The sequence below is a fragment of the Scyliorhinus canicula genome, chromosome 27 (genome assembly GCF_902713615.1).
Source record: "Scyliorhinus canicula chromosome 27, sScyCan1.1, whole genome shotgun sequence".
NCBI classification, from domain to species: domain Eukaryota; kingdom Metazoa; phylum Chordata; class Chondrichthyes; order Carcharhiniformes; family Scyliorhinidae; genus Scyliorhinus; species Scyliorhinus canicula.
In genome coordinates this window covers 7,063,160-7,082,108 of record NC_052172.1, presented here as the reverse complement: position 1 = coordinate 7,082,108, position 18,949 = coordinate 7,063,160, and the positions used below count along the sequence as shown (strand labels likewise).

Here is an 18,949-nt window from a genome sequence, read left to right as displayed (position 1 = left end):
CATTGAAGACCCTCTGGAAAGCCTGGATTGAGCCTGCCTCCACCACACTTCCAGGCCGCACATTCCACGCCCCAACCGCTCGCTGTGTGCAAACGCTTTTTCTGACACCACATTTGCTTCTTTGGCAAATCTCTTCAAATCTGTGCCCCTCTCGTTCTCGAGCCGTTTTTTTTGAGCAGGAACAATTTCTCCCTCTTACACCTTCCAGACATTTTCACACTTCCGTTTCTGCTATTATTTTCATTCAGATTTTTTTCTTCATTCCTCCTGAGTTCTTTTGACATTGGCTTGAGTTCGCAGACTGACTGGATTTGGGATCAGTCTCGGATCAGTTGGGCCTACACTCTCACCTCCCAGACAGATGTGTACACAAGCCTCAATCTAAAGCTTTGGGCACATACCCCAGGCTGCCACTCCCGTGCTGACAGAGTGGTGCGCGGTCAGAGACGTCTGCCTGATTCACTACCTGCTCTCTCGGGTGGAAGTGAAAAATCCAAAGGCACAATTTTGAAGACGATCAGGAATGTTCTCTCCGATCTCCTGGCCACTATCCTCCGAAAGTCGTCTCTGGATTGTACCCTAACGCCATGAGCATATAATTCCTACAGTGCTGAAGGAGGCCATTCAGCCCTTCAAGTCAGCATCGACTCTCTGAAAGAGCGCTGTCTTTAAGCTCACTCACCGCGCCCACCCCATCCCCATAATCTTACCGAACCTGCACACTTCTGGACACGAAGGGGCAATTTATCATGGCCGACCCACCTAACCTGCGCATCTTTGGAGTATGGGAAGAAACCGGAGGAAACCCACGCAGACACGAGGAGAACTTGTAGACTCCGCACAGACAGTGACCCAAGACCGGAGTTCAACCCGGGTCCCTGGCGCTGTGAGGCAGCAGTGCTAACCACTGTGCCGCCATCCCGCCCATGAATCCGTGATTCAGAGGAGATAGTGCTATCAACGGAGACAAGGCTGACACTAAATACCTGCCAGAATTCACCAGCCATTGGGATTTTCTTTGCCCGCTGGCAGCTCACCCTGGCGGTTTCCCGGCGATGTGGGGAGGCGTCAGTGGAAAATCCCATCGACAAACAGCGGGAAGAGAGAATGGTGCCACCAGAGAATGGAGCATCACCAAGAAACACGGAGCTGAGGGACTGGAGAAACCAGCCCACTGTCTGCTTAGACCAGACAGATCTGGTCATTTTCATTTAGCTCTTTATGGCATCTTGCTGTGCGCACATTGGCTGCTGCATGTCGCACTTCGCAACCGTGACTTCAACAGTACTTCCTGCCTGTAAAGTGCCCTGTGCCATTGTAAAAGGAGCACTGGGAATGCAAGTCTTTTCCATCTTCCTTGGCTTGGCAGATGAATGAATGGCAGGGTCATCTCAGCCCACAGCACGCGCAGGTACAGAGTGACCTCAATGCCATTGGGCTTCTCGGGGTCACTCTACACTCACCCTTCACAGTTTCTTCCATGGAGCAGTCACTTAGAGTCACAGGTTAGGGGTGAAAGAGCACATACAATGCACCAATACGTAAGGGGAACAAAGAACAGTACAGCACAAGAACAGGCCCTTCGGCCCTCCAAGCCTGTACCGGTCATGATACCAACCTTGGCCAAAACCCTCAGCACTTCCTTGTGCCGTATCCCTCTATACCCATCCTATCCATGTGTTTGTCAAGATGCCTTTTGAACGCCGTTAATGTATCTGCTTCCACAACCTCCCCTGGCAACACGTTCCAGGTACTCACCACCCTCTGTGTAAAAAGCCTGAGGACAGGTTGATGATTTCTCCACTCTTTCATAGAATTTACAGTGCAGAAGGAGGCCATTCAGCCCATCGAGTCTGCACCGGCTCTTGGAAAGGGCAGCCTTCCCAAGGTCAACAACTCCACCCTATCCCCATAACCCAGTAACCCCACCCAACACTAAGGGAAATTTTGGACACTAAGGGCAATTTAGCATGGCCAATCCACCTAACCTGCACATCTTTGGACTGTGGGAGGAAACCGGAGCACCCGGTGGAAACCCACGCACACACGGGGAGGATGTGCAGACTCCGCACAGACAGTGACCCAAGCCGGAATCGAACCTGGGACCCTGGAGCTGTGAAGCGACCTGAAGAGTTCTGGGTAATTCTAATTACTAATACCACCTGCACCCTCTCCAGTTTACCATTGACCATAATGTACCGACCTCCCACGTCCGAGACTATTCTACCCGCCTCAAACACCACCCGCTTATTGATCAGGATCGCGACCCCTCTAGTCTTTGAGTCTCGTCCCGAGTGAAAGACCTGACTGACCCAGCCTTTCCTCAATCTAATCTGGTCAGTTACTCTAAGGTGCGTCTCCTGCAACATTACCACGTCCGCCTTCAGTTCCCTAAGATGCGCGTACACACGTGCCGTCTTGACCGGCCCATTTAACAGTCGAACATTCCAAGCGATCAGCCTAGTTGGGGGGCTCATTGCACCCCCCCCCCCCCGCCCCTTTCGCCGATCAGCCAGCCCCTTTTTTGGGCCCGTCTCCAGATTCTGCATTCATAAAGATGGGTAATCACTGGTAGTGAGGTGACAATGTTTCAGATCATCTTTTCGAAGCAGGTGGCACAACTCAGTAACTGACTCCTGATAGGATGATGATGCCTTTGACATTCCTGCTGCATCATCTTCGCTCCTGCGAGTCTTAATTAAACAAATTAATCAAATAATAGTGAAAAACGGCATTGATTCCCACACCTGAACAATTTGGCAGTTGTCATCCTCAATATCCAAGAACTTACCCAAAATCTTTTTTAAAATTCATTTACAGGATGTGGGCATCGCTGGTTAGGCCAGCATTTGTTGCCCATCCCTAGTTGCCCTTCAGAAGGTGGGGGTGAATTGCCTTTTTGAACCGCTGCAGTCCCTGAGGTGTAGGTACACTCACTGTGCTGTTAGGGAGGGAGTTTCAGGATGTTGCCCCAGCAACAGTGAAGGAACGGCCGCTATATTTCCAAGTCAGGGTGGTGAAAGTGAAAAAGTGAAAATCGCTTATTGTCACAAGTAGGCTTCAAATGAAGTTACTGTGAAAAGCCCCTAGTCGCCATATTCCGGCGCCTGTTCGGGGAGGCTGAGGGACTTGGAGGGGAATCTCCAGGTGGTGGGGCTCCCAAGTATCTGCTGCTCTTGTCCTTCGAGATGGTAGTGGGTGCGGGTTTGGAAGGTGTTGTCGAAGGAACCTTGGTGAGTTCCTGCAGTGCATCTTGTAGATGGTACACACGGCTGCCACTGTTCGTCGGTGGTGGAGGGAGTGAATGTTTGTGGAAGGGGGGAGCAATCAAGCAGGGCTGCTTTGTCCTGGATGGTGTTGAGCTTCTTGAGTGTTGTTGGAGCTGCGCTCATCCAGGCAAGTGGAGAGCATTCCATCACACTCCTGACTTGTAGATGGCTTTGGGGGTCAGGAGGTGGGTCTCCCAACTAGGCTGATCGCTTGGAATGTTCGAGGGTTAAATGGGCCGGTCAAGAGGGCACGTATGTTCGCGCATCTTAGGGGACTGAAGGCGGACGTGGTAATGTTGCAGGAGACGCGCCTAAGAGTAACTGACCAGATTAGATTGAGGAAAGGCTGGGTCAGTCAGGTCTTTCACTCGGGACTAGACTCAAAGACTAGAGGGGTCGCGATCCTGATCAATAAGCGGGTGGTGTTTGAAGCAGGTAGAATAGTCTCGGATGTGGGAGGTCGGTACATTATGGTCAGTGGGAAACTGGAGGGGGTGCAGGTGGTATTAGTAAATATGTATGCGCCAAATTGGGATGATGTGGAGTTTATAAAGAGGATGCTGGGGAAGATACCGGACATGGACTCGCACAGGTTGGTCATAGGAGGGGACTTCAACACAGTTATTGACCCTGGCTGGGACTGTTCAAGTTCGAAAACGGGCAGGGTGCCAGCAATGGCAAAGGAGCAAAAAGGGTTCATGGAGCTGATGGGGGGGGGGGGAAAGGATCCATGGAGATTTGGGCAGCCGAGGCTACAGGCGGAGTTCGGCTTATTAACCACAGGGAGGGCAGTGGAGCAGCTGAGAAAGGCGAGGGGGGGGGGGGGGGGGGGGGGGGGGGGGGCTATCTATGAGCATGGCGAGAAGTCCAGCAGAATGCTTGCACAGCAGCTTAGAAAGAGGGAGGCAGCCAGGGAGCTAGGGAAAGTAAATGATGGAGATGGGAACCTGGTTGGGCATTCAGCAGGGGTGAATAAGGCATTTAGAATTTCTACAGTAGCTGTACTGGTCGGATTTCCCTTCGGGGCTGGAGGGGATGAGGCACTTCTTGGAGGGGCTGAGTTTCCCAAAGGTGGACGGGGAGCTGGTAGAAGGGCTCGGGGCCGTGCTCGGGTTGGGAGAGATAGTGGAGGGTCTGAAGGCCATGCAGTTGGGTAAAGCCCCGGGGCCGGACGGGTACCCAGTGGAGTTTTATAAAAAATTCTCAGGGATATTGAGGCCGGCGTTGATGAGGATATTCAATGAGGCCAGGGAAAGAGGGGTGTTGCCCCCCCCCCCCCCCCTCATACGATGTCACAGGCCACGATTCTGCTGATTCTGAAGCGGGACAAGAACCCGGAGCTGTGTGTGTCCTACAGGCCGATATCCCTGTTGAATGTGGATGCCAAATTGCTGGCCAAAATGTTGTCCTCCAGAATTGAGGATTGTGTTCGAGACGTTATTGGGAGGACCAGAAGGGGTTTGTTAAGGGTAGGCAGTTGGTGGCTCATGTAAGAAGGTTGTTAAATATGATCATGATGCCCCCGGAAAGGGCAGCACGGTGGCCTAGTGGTTAGCACAACCGCCTCACGGCGCTGAGGTCCCAGGTTCGATCCCGGCTCTGGGTCATTGTCCGTGTGGAGTTTGCACATTCTCCCCGTGTCTGCGTGGGTTTCGCCCCCACAACCCAAAAATGTGCAGGGTAGGTGGATTGGCCACGCTAAATTGCCCCTTAATTGGAAAAAATAATTGGCTAATCTAAATTTAAAAAGAAAAAAAAAAATGAAGGTAGGGAGGTGGAGGTAGTGATCACAATGGATGCAGGAAAGGCTTTTGATCGGGTAGAATGGGATTGTCTGTGGGAGGTACTGGGAAGGTTCGGATTTGGGTGGGACTTTATTGACTGGGTCAGGTTGCTGTATCAGGCTCCAGTGGCAAGCGTACGAACGAATAGGACAACATCGGGCTATTTTAGACTGCACCGGGGGTTGAGACAAGGATACCCCCTCTCCCCACTGTTGCTCGCGCTAGCTATAGAGCCGTTGGCAATTGCTCTGAGAGCCTCAAGGGGCTGGAAGGGGCTGGTCCGGGGTGGGAGTGGGGGGTGGGGGGTGGAGTACAGAGTCTCGCTCTATGCAAACAACCTGTTTCTGTATGTATCGGACCCAATAGAGGGGATGGAAGAAATCATGAGGATTCTAGGGGAATTTGGCTGGTTTTCGGGGTATAAGCTAAATCTGGGGAAAAGTGAGATGTTTGCGGTCCAGGCGAGGGGACAGGAGAGGCGATTGGGGGAGCTGCCGTTTAGATTAGTTGGGAGAAGCTTTAGGTACCTAGGCACTCGAAGTGGCGCGGGAATGGGACTGGCTGCACAAGTTAAATCTGGCCCGACTAGTCGACCAAATGCAGGACGATTTTCGGAGATGGGACGCGCTTCCATTGTCACTGGCTGGGAGGGTGCAGACGATAAAGATGACCGTCCTCCCGAGATTCCTGTTTGTATTTCAGTGTCTCCCCATTTTTATTCCGCGGTCCTTTTTTAAACGGGTCAACAAAGTGATCACTGGCTTTGTTTGGGCGGGTAAGACCCCGTGGGTAAGGAAGGTAATACTTGAGCAGAGTCGGGGAGAGGGCGGGCTGGCGCTGACAAATTTTAGCAACTATTACTGGGTGGCGAATATAGCCATGATCAGGATGTGGGTGGTGGGGGAGGGATCGGCGTGGGTGCGTATGGAGGCGGCTTCATGCAAGGGCACCAGTTTGGGGGCGTTGGTAACTGCGCCTCTGCCATTCCTGCCGGCACGGTACTCCACCAGCCCCGTGGTGCTGGCGGCCCTGAGTGTCTGCGGGCAATGGAGGAGACATGTGGGAGCAGAGGGAGCATCGATCTGTTCCCCAATCTGTAATAATCACCGGTTTGCCCCGGGAAGTATGGATGGGGGTTCCGGATATGGCAGAGAGCAGGGATTGAGAGGATGGGGGATATGTTTATAGAGGGTATGAGGGCGCTGGAGAAGAAGTTTGGGTTGGCGAGGGGAAACAAATTCAGGTATCTGCAGGTTCGTGACTTCCTACGTAAACAGGTGTCAACCTTCCCGCTCCTACCGCTGAGGAGGATTCAGGACAGGGTAGTTTCCAGAGGGTGGGTAGGAAAAGGGAGCGTCTCGGACATTTACAAGAAACGTATGGGGTCAGAGGAGACGCAGACCGAGGAGCTGAAGTGCAAGTGGGAGGAGGAGCTGGGAGGAGAGATAGAGGAGGGCCTCTGGGCGGACGCGTTGAGTAGAGTCAACACGCCTGCAACATGTGCCAGGCTCAGGCTGTACATTGTTTATTTTGTTGTAATACCAAAAATACCTCAATAAAATGTTTATAAAAAAAAATGAATGCAGAATCCCCTTAATAAAGGACTTTGACAAAGACTCAAAACATTAACTCCCTCCCCTCCCCACGAATACTGTCAGACCTGCTGAGGTTGTCCAGTGTTCTTTTCATTTTATCTCCTGAATAAATATTAATCCTCAAATCTGACTGAGGAATATGGTCAAAGCGCCTGAGCATTAAAATCACCAACCACCAGGTCGCAATAATGTGACAGGTCAGAGTGCCAGTGTATAAACGCCCCCAGAACCACTGCCTACTCTTATACAATTGACATTGCTCTGATGGTTTACCCTGACAATAATTTCCGGTCGATGATTTTGGTATACTTCTCCACTCATGTGAAACACCGATCTGCCATTATCGTCGACAACATGTCCTTTCTCAATAGGTCAGGAAACCAGCTCCTTTTTTCAAAATAAATTTAGAGTATATACTTTTATTTCCAATTAAGGGGCAATTTAGCGTGGCCAATCGCCTACCCTGCACATCTTTGAGTTGTGGGGGCGAGACCCACGCAGACACGGGAGAATGTGCAAACTCGAGCCGGACAGTGACCCAGGGCTGGGATTGAACCCGGGTCCTCGGTGCCGTGAGGCAGCAGTGCTAACCACAGCACTACTGTGTCGCCCTCGCCAGCTCCTTTTAGTTGCACCAAACAAACTACTTTTTGTAATCCACTGGAGATGGAAAGAGTGACAGGTGGAGGAGGAAATCCCTGATCTTGTTCTGCACGTTCTCCCCGTGTGTGCGTGGGTTTCCTCCGGGTGCTCCGGTTTCCTCCCACAGTCCAAAGATGTGCGGGGTTAGGTGGATTGGCCATGCTAAATTGCCCTTAGTGACCAAAATTGCCCTTAGTGTTGGGTGGGGTTATTGGGTTATGGGGATAGGGTGGAGGTGTGGGCTTGGGTAGGGTGCTCTTCCAAAAAGGAGCCGGTGCAGACTCGATGGGCCGAATGGCCTCCTTCTGCCCTGTAAATTCTATGAATGATGTCTCTGCGCTTTATTCAAGTTAGGGAGCTAATGTACCTCAGCCTCATTTATTCACTTACTTCTTTCAAAGGTTTCCACAATGTCTCAGCTTGTTGCAAGTAAAACATGTGTGCAATTATTTCATTTATGATCATAATTTATAGAACATTACAGCACAGAACAGGCCCTTCGGCCCTCAATGTTGTGCCGAGCCATGATCACCCTACTCAAACCCACGTATCCACCCTATAACCGTAACCCAACAACCCCCCCTTAACCTTACTTTTATTAGGACACTACGGGCAATTTAGCATGGCCAATCCACCTAACCCGCACATCTTTGGACTGTGGGAGGAAACCGGAGCACCCGGAGGAAACCCACGCACACAGGGGGAGGACGTGCAGACTCCACACAGACAGTGACCCAGCCGGGAATCAAACCTGGGACCCTGGAGCTGTGAAGCATTTATGCTAACCACCATGCTACCCTGCTGCCCCATTTAGTTCCATAATGGAATTTAGTTCCATAAACTTTGGAATGATCCTTTTTGAACTCTTTCTCGTGCGTCGATACATTTTCAGAGATAGGTATTTGAAATCAACACGCTTTAGAATTGGTTTTCCCAGCACTCCCGCTAAATTTCTCTCATTGATACACTGCCGTTATCTTACCTGAGCCGTTAAAGGGACCTCTCGAAATGGAACGCTCTGACGAGGCAAGTTTAACCTTCGAGCAACCCAAGAGCCACAGAGCCTGGTACACAATAGGAGCCTTTCATGGTGGAGGCGACCGGCACTAACATTCTCTCTTATCTCTCCTCTCAATGCAGTCACTGGTTGAAAGCTCTCAGGAAGATGAAAGAGGTAAGACTCGGCATTTATCTGTCGAAATCCTTAATTCAGTGCGGGAACTCCACAAGTATTTGGAGCAGACAGTTGAGATGACAGGCAGGCCCTCTCCAAAGGCTTTTCAAATGTAAAGCAATAGCAACAAAAACAGCAAGTGTCCAATTGTTTTCAAAGTAGAATCCATATTTTCATTACTTTGCCGCCTTCCGAACCTTGAAACTGTTAACAAATACTGTCTCAAAGGTTTCCAACGACTGTTGATCATTAAGAACTCAGATTTTAAGTCATGAATTCCTCACTGTTCCTGTTATCCTGTTATCAACCCCTCTCCCTGCAATGCCCCCCCCCCAACCCCCCAACCCCCCACCCAACCCCCCAACCCCCCACCCAACCCCCCAACCCCCCAACCCCCCAACCCCCCACCCAACCCCCCAACCCCCCACCCAACCCCCCACCCAACCCCCCACCCAACCCCCCAACCACCCAACCCCCCAACCCCCCAACCCCCCAACCCCCCACCCAACCCCCCACCCCGGCCGAACCCTATCCTGGGCATTCTAACCTGCTTCCTCTGTTGTCTCTTTTAAGAGTACCAATTGTTTTTCCAATTAAGGGGCAATTTAGCGTGGCCAATCCACCTAACTTGCACATCTTTTGGGTTGTGGGGGTGAGACCCATACAGACACGGGGAGAATGTGCAAACTCCACACGGACAGTGACCCGGGGCCGGGATCGAACCCGGGTCTTCAGCGCTGTGAGGCAGCAGTGCTAACCACTGCGCCACCGTGCCGCAGTCTCTCTGCTGTCTTGCTTTGATTTCAGACCCTGGTTGGACTGCTGGATAGGACTGTGATGATAAGCAAGATCCTTAGCCCTGAAACTACAATTGTAGCATGGGTTGGATAAATTCGTGGGAACCTGTGAAAGTTGGAATGCACCCAGGCGAAGATAGGAGAGATTTATTTTCAGGACACTGGTGAATCCTTTGGGGCTGGAGAGATGAAAGGCTATGGAGGGGAAAGCAGGAACAGGTTATTGAGTTGGATGATCATAATGAATGAGGAGCAGGCTCGAAGGGCCGAATGGTCTCCTGTTCCTATTTTCAATGTTTCTAGGTTTCTAGAAAATTACAATCTTGGAGCTGAACCTTTCACCTTTGAAGGAATTGCTTTTCCCAACATGATGACATTATGATTTTGGGTTTTACCTTTGATTTTCAATGTGGTATTGGTCTGTCAGCTTGCCTCTGAATCAGAGGTTAGAGTCATAGATGTTTACAGCATGGAAACAGGCCCTTTGGCCCAGCTTGTCCATGCCGCCCAGTTTCTATCACTAAGCTAGTCCCACTTGTCCACATTTGGCCTATTTTCCTCTATACCCACCCTGACCATGTGACTGTATAATTGTTTTTTAAAGGAAAGAATTGTACCCGCCTCTACCACTGCCTCTGGCAGCCCGTTCCAGATGCTCACCACCCTCTGTGTGAAGAAATTTCCCCTCTGGTCTCTTTTGTATCTCTCCCCTCTCACCTTAACCTATGCCCTCTAGTTATCGACTCCTCTACCTTTGGGAAATGATGTTGACTATCTGCCTTATTTATGCCCCTCATTATTTTATAGACCTCTATAAGTTCACCCCAAAGCCTCATGTGCTCCAGGGAAAGTCCCAGCCTATCTCCGTATAACTCAGACCATCAAGTCCTGGTACATCCTCGTAAATCTCTTCTTTACTCGTTCTAGTTTAACAATATCCTTCCTATAATTAGGTGACCAGAACTGAACACAGTATTCCATGTGTGGTTGTCGGTCCAAATGCCACTCTCCAGAACTACTGTGGGGCGACATAGTGACTCAGTGGTTAGCACCACTCACCCATCCGCCCTGCCCTATCCCCATGACCCCGTAACCTAACCTGCACATCCATGGAAACTAAGGGGCAATTTATCATGGCCACTCCACCTAACCCACACATCTTTGGACCGTCTGTCTATATCTTCCCGAAAACTGTTACTGTCCATTGTTTACTGCATTTCTGAGTTTCATTTCATCTGCAAGCATTAAAATGATGTCCTGGGGCAGCACGGTGGTGCAGTGGTTAGCATTGCTGCCTCACAGCGCTGAGGACCTGGGTTCGAATCCCGGCCCTGGGTCACTGTCCGTGAGGAGTTTGCACATTCTCCCCGTGTCTGCGTGGGTTTCGCCCCCACAACCCAAAAGATGTGCAGGTTAGGTGGATTGGCCACGTTAAATTGCCCCTTAATTGGAAAAAATAATTGTGACATAGATTATAAGAGCAGCGATGTCGGAGCTGTACAGGACTTTGGTTAGGCCACAGCTGGTGTACGGTCTGCAGTTCTGGGAAACCTTGGCAACTATCATCTTGGACAAAATTAATTAGTTCTTGAAAAAGTTGTGACTAATAAATGAAGTTCAGCATGAACTGAGAAACTCAAATTATGTTCGAGTGACTTGATCGGCAGTGGTTAGCACTGTTGTTTCACAGCGCCAGGCACCTGGGTTCGATTCCCGGCTTGGGTCACTGTCTGTGCGGATTGTGCATGTTGTATCTGCGTGGCTTTCCTCCGGGTGCTCCGGTTTCCTCCCGTAAGTCCTGAAAGACATGCTTGTTCTGTGAATTGGACATTCTGAATTCTCCCTCTGTGTACCCGAACAGGCGACTAGGAGCCTTTCACAGTAACTTCATTACAGTGTTAATGTGAGCCTACGTGTGACAATAAAGATTATTATTATAATGCGGAGGGGTGGTGAGGGCAGTCTGGTTTATATGTAAATGAAATTTTTGTTTGACAAAGCACCAAATCAAAGAAATGAGGAATTTTAGATACAAGGAAAGATTGGAGAAATTGGGCTTGTTCTCCTTATTATAATAATCTTTATTGTCACAAGGCTTACATTAACACTGCAACGTAGTTACTGTGAAAAGCCCCTAGACGACACATTCCGGCACCTGTTTGGGTACACAGAGGGAGAATTCAGAATGTCCAAATTACCTAACAGCACATCTTTCGGGACTTGTGGGAGGAAACCGGAGCACCCGGAGGAAACCCACAGACACAGGGAGAACGTGCAGACTCCACACATACAGTGACCCAAGCGGGGAATCGAACCTGGGACCCTGACACTGTGAAGCAACAGTGCTAACCACTGTTCTACCGTGCGGCCCACGGTACTTTTTCAGCTTTGAGCAGAGAAGATTAAGAGGCGGTCTTATTGAGGTGTTCAAATGTCTGAACAGTTTTGAAAGGGTAAAGAAGGATATTCGGTTTCCAGTAGTTGGTACGTCAGTGACCAGGGGTCACAATTTCAAGATGGTCAGCGAGAGAGTTAGGAGTGAGATGAGGAGAAACGTCTTTACTCAGAGAGTTGCTGGGGTTTGGAATACTCTGCCTGGGAGAGTGGTGGGGGTGAATTCCATAGAAGGTTTCAAAAGACAGCTGGATCTATATTTGAAAGTGACGAATTTAGAGGGCAACGGAGATAGGGCGGGGGGATAGGACTAGCTTTGTTGCTCTTTTGGGAGCTAGTAGAGAAATGATGGACCGAATGGCCTCCATCTGAACTGTAAATAACAAGCAATAACATAGGTTTGTAACATTACAATCTGTGGGTTTAAAAACATGGATACAAAATTGGTTCAGGACAGAGAGCAGCAAGGAGCAGCCAATCTTTTTCAGACTGGAGGGGAATGTGCAGTATTGTTGCAATGGGTCGGTATTACAATCACTTAGAATCGTAGAATCATACCGTACAGAAGAGGCTCTTCAGCCCATCAAGCCTGTACCAGCAAAACCACTCTAATCTACTGTAATCCCACTTCCCAGCGCTTGGCCCATAGCCTTGAACGTTGAGATATTTCAAGAGTTATCGAAGTACTTTTTAACGATTAAGTTTTCTGCCTCACCTAGCCTCCCAGGCCACACATTCCAGATTCCCATCACCCTCTGGGTGAAAATTGTTTTCCTCAAATTCCCTCTCAACTTCTGACCTTTCACCTTAATGTTATGTCCCCTCATTATTGACCCTTCAGCTAAGGGGAACAGCTGCTCCCTATCCACCCTGTCCAGGCCCCTCATAGAATCTTCATAGTGCGAAACGAGGTCATTCGGCCCATCGAGTCTGCACCAACTCTTTGAAAGACCACCCGATTGAGGCCCAATCTCCTGCCGTATTCCTGCAACCCCACCCTAAGGGTGAATTTAGCCTGGCCAATCCACCTAACCCGCACATCTTTGGACTGTGGGAGGACGGGGCAGCACGGTAGCATGGTGGTTAGCATAAATGCTTCACAGCTCCAGGGTCCCAGGTTCGATTCCCGGCTTGGGTCACTGTTTGTGCGGAGTCTGCAGTCCTCCCCGTGTGTGCGTGGGTTTCCTCCGGGTGCTCCGGTTTCCTCCCACAGTCCAAAGATGTGCGGGTTAGGTGGATTGGCCATGATAAATTGCCCGTAGTGTCCTAAAAAGTAAGGTTAAGTGGGGGGTTGTTGGGTTACGGGTATAGGGTGGATACGTGGGTTTGAGTAGGGTGATCATGGCTCGGCACAACATCGAGGGCCGAAGGGCCTGTTCTGTGCTGTACTGTTCTAAGTCTATGTCTATGTCTAAACCGGAGCACCCGGAGGAAACCCACGCAGACATGGGGAGAACGTACAAACTCCACACAGACAGCCATCTGAGGTTGGAATCGGATCTGGATCCCTGGCTCTGTGGGCAGCAGTGCTAACCAGTGTTATATTGTTATACACATTGTACACCTCAATCATGTCCCCTCTCAGCCTTCTCTGCTCTAAAGAAAACAACTTGAGTTTATCCAGCCTGCCTCATAGCTAAAATGCTCCATCCCAGGCAACATCATGGTGAATCTCATCTGCACTCTCTCTAGTGCAACCACAGCCTATAGTGCAGTGATCAGGCTGTAGTTGTTCAAGTTCACCCTCCCCCATTTTTGAAACAGGAGGGTAACATTTTAATCCACCAATCATCTGGCACAATCCCATATCCATGAAGGATTATCATAGATTATCATAGACTTTACTGTGCAGAAGGAGGCCATTCGGCCCATCGAGTCTGCACTGGCTCTTGGAAAGAGCACCCTACCCAAGGTCAACACATCTACCCTATCCCCATAACCCAGTAACCCCACCCAACACTAAGGGCAATTTTGGACACTAGGGGCAATTTATCATGGCCAATCCACCTAACCTGCACATCTTTGGACTGTGGGAGGAAACGGGAACACCCGGAGGAAACCCACGCCCACACAGGGAGGACGTGCAGACTCCGCGCAGACAGTGACCCAAGCCGGAATCGAACCTGGGACCCTGGAGCAGTGAAGCAATTGTGCTATCCACAATGCTACCGTGCTCCCGATTGGAAGACTGTCGACAGAGTCTCGGCAATTTCCACCCTTGCATTCTTCGGAAACCTGGGATACATTCCATCCCGACTTTTCTACTTTGAAGACTGCCAACCTTTGAAGTACATCCTCTTTTTCTCTCTTCTTCTTCACTTTGCTCTCTTTGCCAATGTTTTGTCTCTGATACATTTAACCTGAGCATTGATTTGTTTTTCTTTCTTTTATTCAAAGTCCTTTTCTCCAAACGTGTCCCTGTGCGGGCTCCACATTGATAAAGAGCACAGTATATCTGACCGAAAGAACAAGCAGGCAGCGATGGAGGTGTGCCATCACCATGAAGGTAGAGCCGGTATTTATTCATTCCCTGTTGCTTCCCCCCTCGACTCCTGGCAATGAAAGTTGTGGCTTCAAGTCGCATCCCAATACTTTGGTAGCAAAAACAGAAAGGTGGATTATTATCTGAATGGCCGAATGGCTCTTAGGAGAGGGGAATGTGCAGTGGGACCTGGGTGACCTTGGACACCAGTCACTGAAGGTAAGCATGTAGGTACAGCAGGCGGTACAGAAGGCAAATGGTATGATGACCTTTATAGCGAGAGGATTTGAGTACAGGAGCAGGGATGTGTTGCTGCAATTGTACAGGGCCTTGGTTAGGCCACACCTGGAGTACTGTGTGCAGTTTTGGTCTTCTTATCTGAGGAAGGATGTTCTTGCTCTTGAGGGAGTGCAGCGAAGGTTTGCCAGACGGATCCTGAATGGCAGGACCGACATATGAAGAGAGATCGAGTTAGTTTGGATTGTATTCGCTGGAGTTCAGAAGAATGAGGCAGATCTCATAGAAACCGATAAAATTCTAACAGGACTGGACAGAGTAGATGCAGGAAGGATGTTCCCGATGGTGGGGGGATTCCAAAGCCAGGGGTCACAGTCTGAGGTTATGGGGTAGACCATTCAGGACAGAGATGAGGAGAGATTTCTTCACCCAGAGAGTGATCGGCCTGTGGAAATCGTTACCACAGGAAGTAGTTGAAGTCAAAATTGTATGTTTTCAAGAAGCAGTTAGATATAGCATATGGGGCGAAGGGAATCAAAGTATACATCAAAGGAAAGGCGGGAAAGCAGGATTACGTTATTGAGTTGGAAGATCAGCCATGATCATAATGAATGGTGGAACAGGCTCGAAGGGCTGAATGGCCTCCTCCTGCTCCAATTTTCTTTTTTCCTATGTAGTCGACGTGGACTTTACAGTGCAGTGCAGAGGGAGCGCCGTGTTGTCTGAGCATCTCTCGGATGAGATGTTAAACCAAGATGATGGGTGGGGTTCTCCAGTCTCCCAGCCGCGTGCTTCTCAGCTGTGGGAGGCGGCACACCGTTCACTGACAGCGGGATTCTCTGCTCCTGCCGCTGTCAACGGGAATTCCCATTAAAGCCCTCCATTGCCCCCCACCTCCCCGCCATCCCCACCATCCGCCCGCTGCCGGGATACCTACAGGCAGGGAGGCACTGCCGGCTGGACCATAGAATTCCGTCGCCGACAAACAGCCGGGGAATTTCAGCTGATATTTTCTCAGGTGGATGTAAACCAGCCCCCAACTCACAAACCACCCCCAACACACAAACCACCCCCAACACGCAAACCACCCCCAACACACAAACCACCCCCCAACACACAAACCACCCCCAACACACAAACCAGCCCCCAACACACAAACCACCCCAACACACAAACCACCCCCAACACACAAACCACCCCCAACACACAAACCAGCCCCCAACACACAAACCACCCCCAACACACAAACCACCCCAACACACAAACCACCCCCAACACACAAACCACCCCCAACACACAAACCACCCCCAACACACAAACCACCCCAACACACAAACCACCCCCAACACACAAACCAGCCCCCAACACACAAACCAGCCCCCAACACACAAACCAGCCCCCAACACACAAACCAGCCCCCAACACACAAACCAGCCCCCAACACACAAACCACCCCCAACACACAAACCACCCCCAACACACAAACCACCCCAACACACAAACCACCCCAACACACAAACCAGCCCCCAACACACAAACCACCCCCAACACACAAATCACCCCAACACACAAACCAGCCCCCAACACACAAACCAGCCCCCAACACACAAACCAGCCCCCAACACACAAACCACCCCCAACACACAAACCACCCCCAACACACAAACCAGCCCCCAACACACAAACCACCCCAACACACAAACCAGCCCCCAACACACAAACCAGCCCCCAACACAGAAACCAGCCCCCAACACACAAACCACCCCCCAACACACAAACCAGCCCCCAACACACAAACCAGCCCCCAACACACAAACCACCCCCAACACACAAACCACCCCCAACACACATACCACCACCAACACACAAACCACCCCAACACACAAACCAGCCCCCAACACACAAACCACCCCCAACACACAAACCAGCCCCCAACACACAAACCACCCCCCAATCCACATACCACCACCAACACACAAACCACGGCAACCCACAAACCAGCCCCCAACACACAAACCAGCCCCCAACACACAAACCAGCCCCCAACACACAAACCAGCCCCCAACACACATACAACCCCCCAACACGCATACCACCCCCAACACACATACCACCCCAACACACATACCACCCCCAACACACAAACCACCCCCCAACACACATACCACCCCCAACACACAAACCAGCCCCCAACACACAAACCAGCCCCCAACACACAAACCACCCCAACACACAAACCAGCCCCCAACACACAAACCACCCCCAACACGCATACCACCCCCAACACACAAACCACCCCAACACACAACCACCCCCAACACACAAACCAGCCCCCAACACACAAACCACCCCCAACACACAAACCAGCCCCCAACACACAAACCACCCCCAACACACAAACCACCCCCAACACACAAACCACCCCCCAAAACACATACCACCCCCAACACACAAACCAGGTGTGGTATGCTTTCCTGAGGTGTGGTCAATATTCCTCCGTCCTCCAGCACCAACGAACTGATGTTGTCACTATCACAAGCCCATGTGTGGGACCTTACCTTCTGCTAATTGGTTACCACGGTTCCGAAATTACAACAGTGCATTGGCTACAAGGTGGTGTTCACCTCGTATCAAACGCAACTTTACCGAGGGAGAAATGGCTTGTAAATATTCCTGAACATCCTCTGACGTGTGATATCGGTTTGCTCTCGTTTGTTAAAGTATCGAATTTATTGGCGTGCATGGCCGCGAATGGGAGGAGGTCGGAGTACTTCCGGCTTTACCGAGGGACCAGGCAGGGTTGCCACCTGTCCCCCTTGTTGTTTGCACTGGCAATCGAGCCGCTGGCGATGGCGTTGAGGGATTCAGAGAGGTGGAGAGGTTTGGTGCGAGGTGGGGAGGAACATAGGGTGTCGTTGTATGCCGATGACCTGTTACTGTATGTGGCGGACCCGGTGGGAGGGATGCCGGGGGTGATGGAGCTGCTAGCTGAGTTTGGGACCTTTTCAGGTTATAAACTAAATTTAGGCAAGAGCGAGGTGTTTGTGGTGCACCCTGGAGACCAGGAGGAAGGAATTGGTAGGCTCCCGCTTAGGCGGGCAGGGGAGAGCTTTAGGTACCTGGGGGTGCAGGTGGCCAAGGACTGGGGGACTCTTCACAAACATAATTTCACCAGACTTGTAGATCAGATGGAGGAGGGGAGGGGGGGTGTAAGGGGGGGGGGGGGGTGTTCCTTATTGTAGTTTCTATTATGTAACTTACTATTGTATTAATTTGCGTTGTTGTTAAAATGCTGTGTTGTTCATGGAGGTGGGGCGAATGTTTATGATTGCTAATATTATTGTTATTTTTGGTATTTTATTATGGTTCGTTGTTGTTGTATAAATTCAAAATTTTTCAATAAAAATTATTTCAACAAAAAAAAAGTACTGAATTTATTTTGAGTGGGATCTTTCTGTGTTTCTATCTGCAGCTAAACCAAACAGGAGTAAAGCGAGGCAGGCGTCTGGGTGCCTAAGACATGGGTCCCAATCCAGAAAGGTCGTCAGAGCTGCCTGTCTGCTGGTGGGGGCGGCAGCCACGGGCCCCACCCTCGGTTACATGATGACCTCGTCCACGGCGCCGCCCTCGGAAACTGCCCCCCTGGATTTCACAGAGCTTGGCGTTCAATCGGCCGACTCCTGCCAGGGGGCCGACATCACCGGCTACAATTCATTCGACTGCGAGGCAATGGATCCAGATTTTAATACGTTTGACTTTGGAGGGTTTGCGTTCTAGACGGTGAAGAACCCGCCTTGCCGATCTGCTCTCGTACCCAACTCCCTGCTCGTGAACAGGGTTAGATATGCAGACCCGCAGCTGGTTAGTGTTGCCAACCCTCCAGGTTTGCCCAGGAGCCTCCAGGCGTTGAATGCTAATCTTTGTTCACCCTGGCCAGCAACCCAGGAGTTGGAAACAATCAAAGTGTCAACAAAATTGTTTTTGTTTTGTCTTTCCTTTTATTGTTGCTGTTAATTGGTTTAGAAATGTTAGAGATTGGGGAAATAAAAATTGTTTGAATTCGTGGAATCGTAAAGGTCATGTAATGAAGCCTCCAGGAATAGGTCCTGATGCGACCATCAATTCACTCAAGGACACGAGTGGAAGTAAACTGTGGCTTTAATCGACTTACAACTGAGCCTGCCTGCGACTAGCTGAACTGAAGGCAGGCTCGCAAGACCGCAGCACTTTATACTTCCGGTTGTGGGCGGAGCCATGGGCGGAGCCAAGGGTGGAGCCCTGTACAAGCTCCTCATCTCCCCCTGTGGGCAGAGCCGCGCAACGGCTCACAGACAGAGCCCAGAGGGACACAGTGACACACAGTGTGAATTTACATTATACATTCACCACAGGTCCCAAACAGAGTTGGCCACCCTATAGCTGGTGGCAGTGCTTCTTATTCCATGATATTGACCCTCTAAATGGCATGGTGGAACAGTGGTTAGCACTGCGGCCTCACAGCTCCAGGGTCCCCGAGTTCAATTCCCGGCCTCTGGTGACTGTCTGTGTGGAGTCTGCACGTTCTCCCTGTGTCTG

At 50.6% G+C, this 18,949-nt stretch overlaps 1 protein-coding gene across 1 annotated transcript in view; it reads left to right on the top strand.

The window, feature by feature from the left end:
* LOC119957810 overlaps positions 1-18,605 on the top strand; it is a 50,881-nt gene extending 32,276 nt beyond the window's left edge. Inside the window, exons 3-5 of the mRNA XM_038785934.1 lie at positions 8,431-8,464; positions 14,053-14,161; positions 17,847-18,605. Of these exons, the coding sequence (XP_038641862.1) occupies positions 8,431-8,464; positions 14,053-14,161; positions 17,847-18,151 (448 nt within the window). The 3' untranslated portion in view covers positions 18,152-18,605. The remainder of the gene's footprint in view (positions 1-8,430; positions 8,465-14,052; positions 14,162-17,846) is intronic.
* Positions 18,606-18,949: the final 344 nt, after the last annotated feature.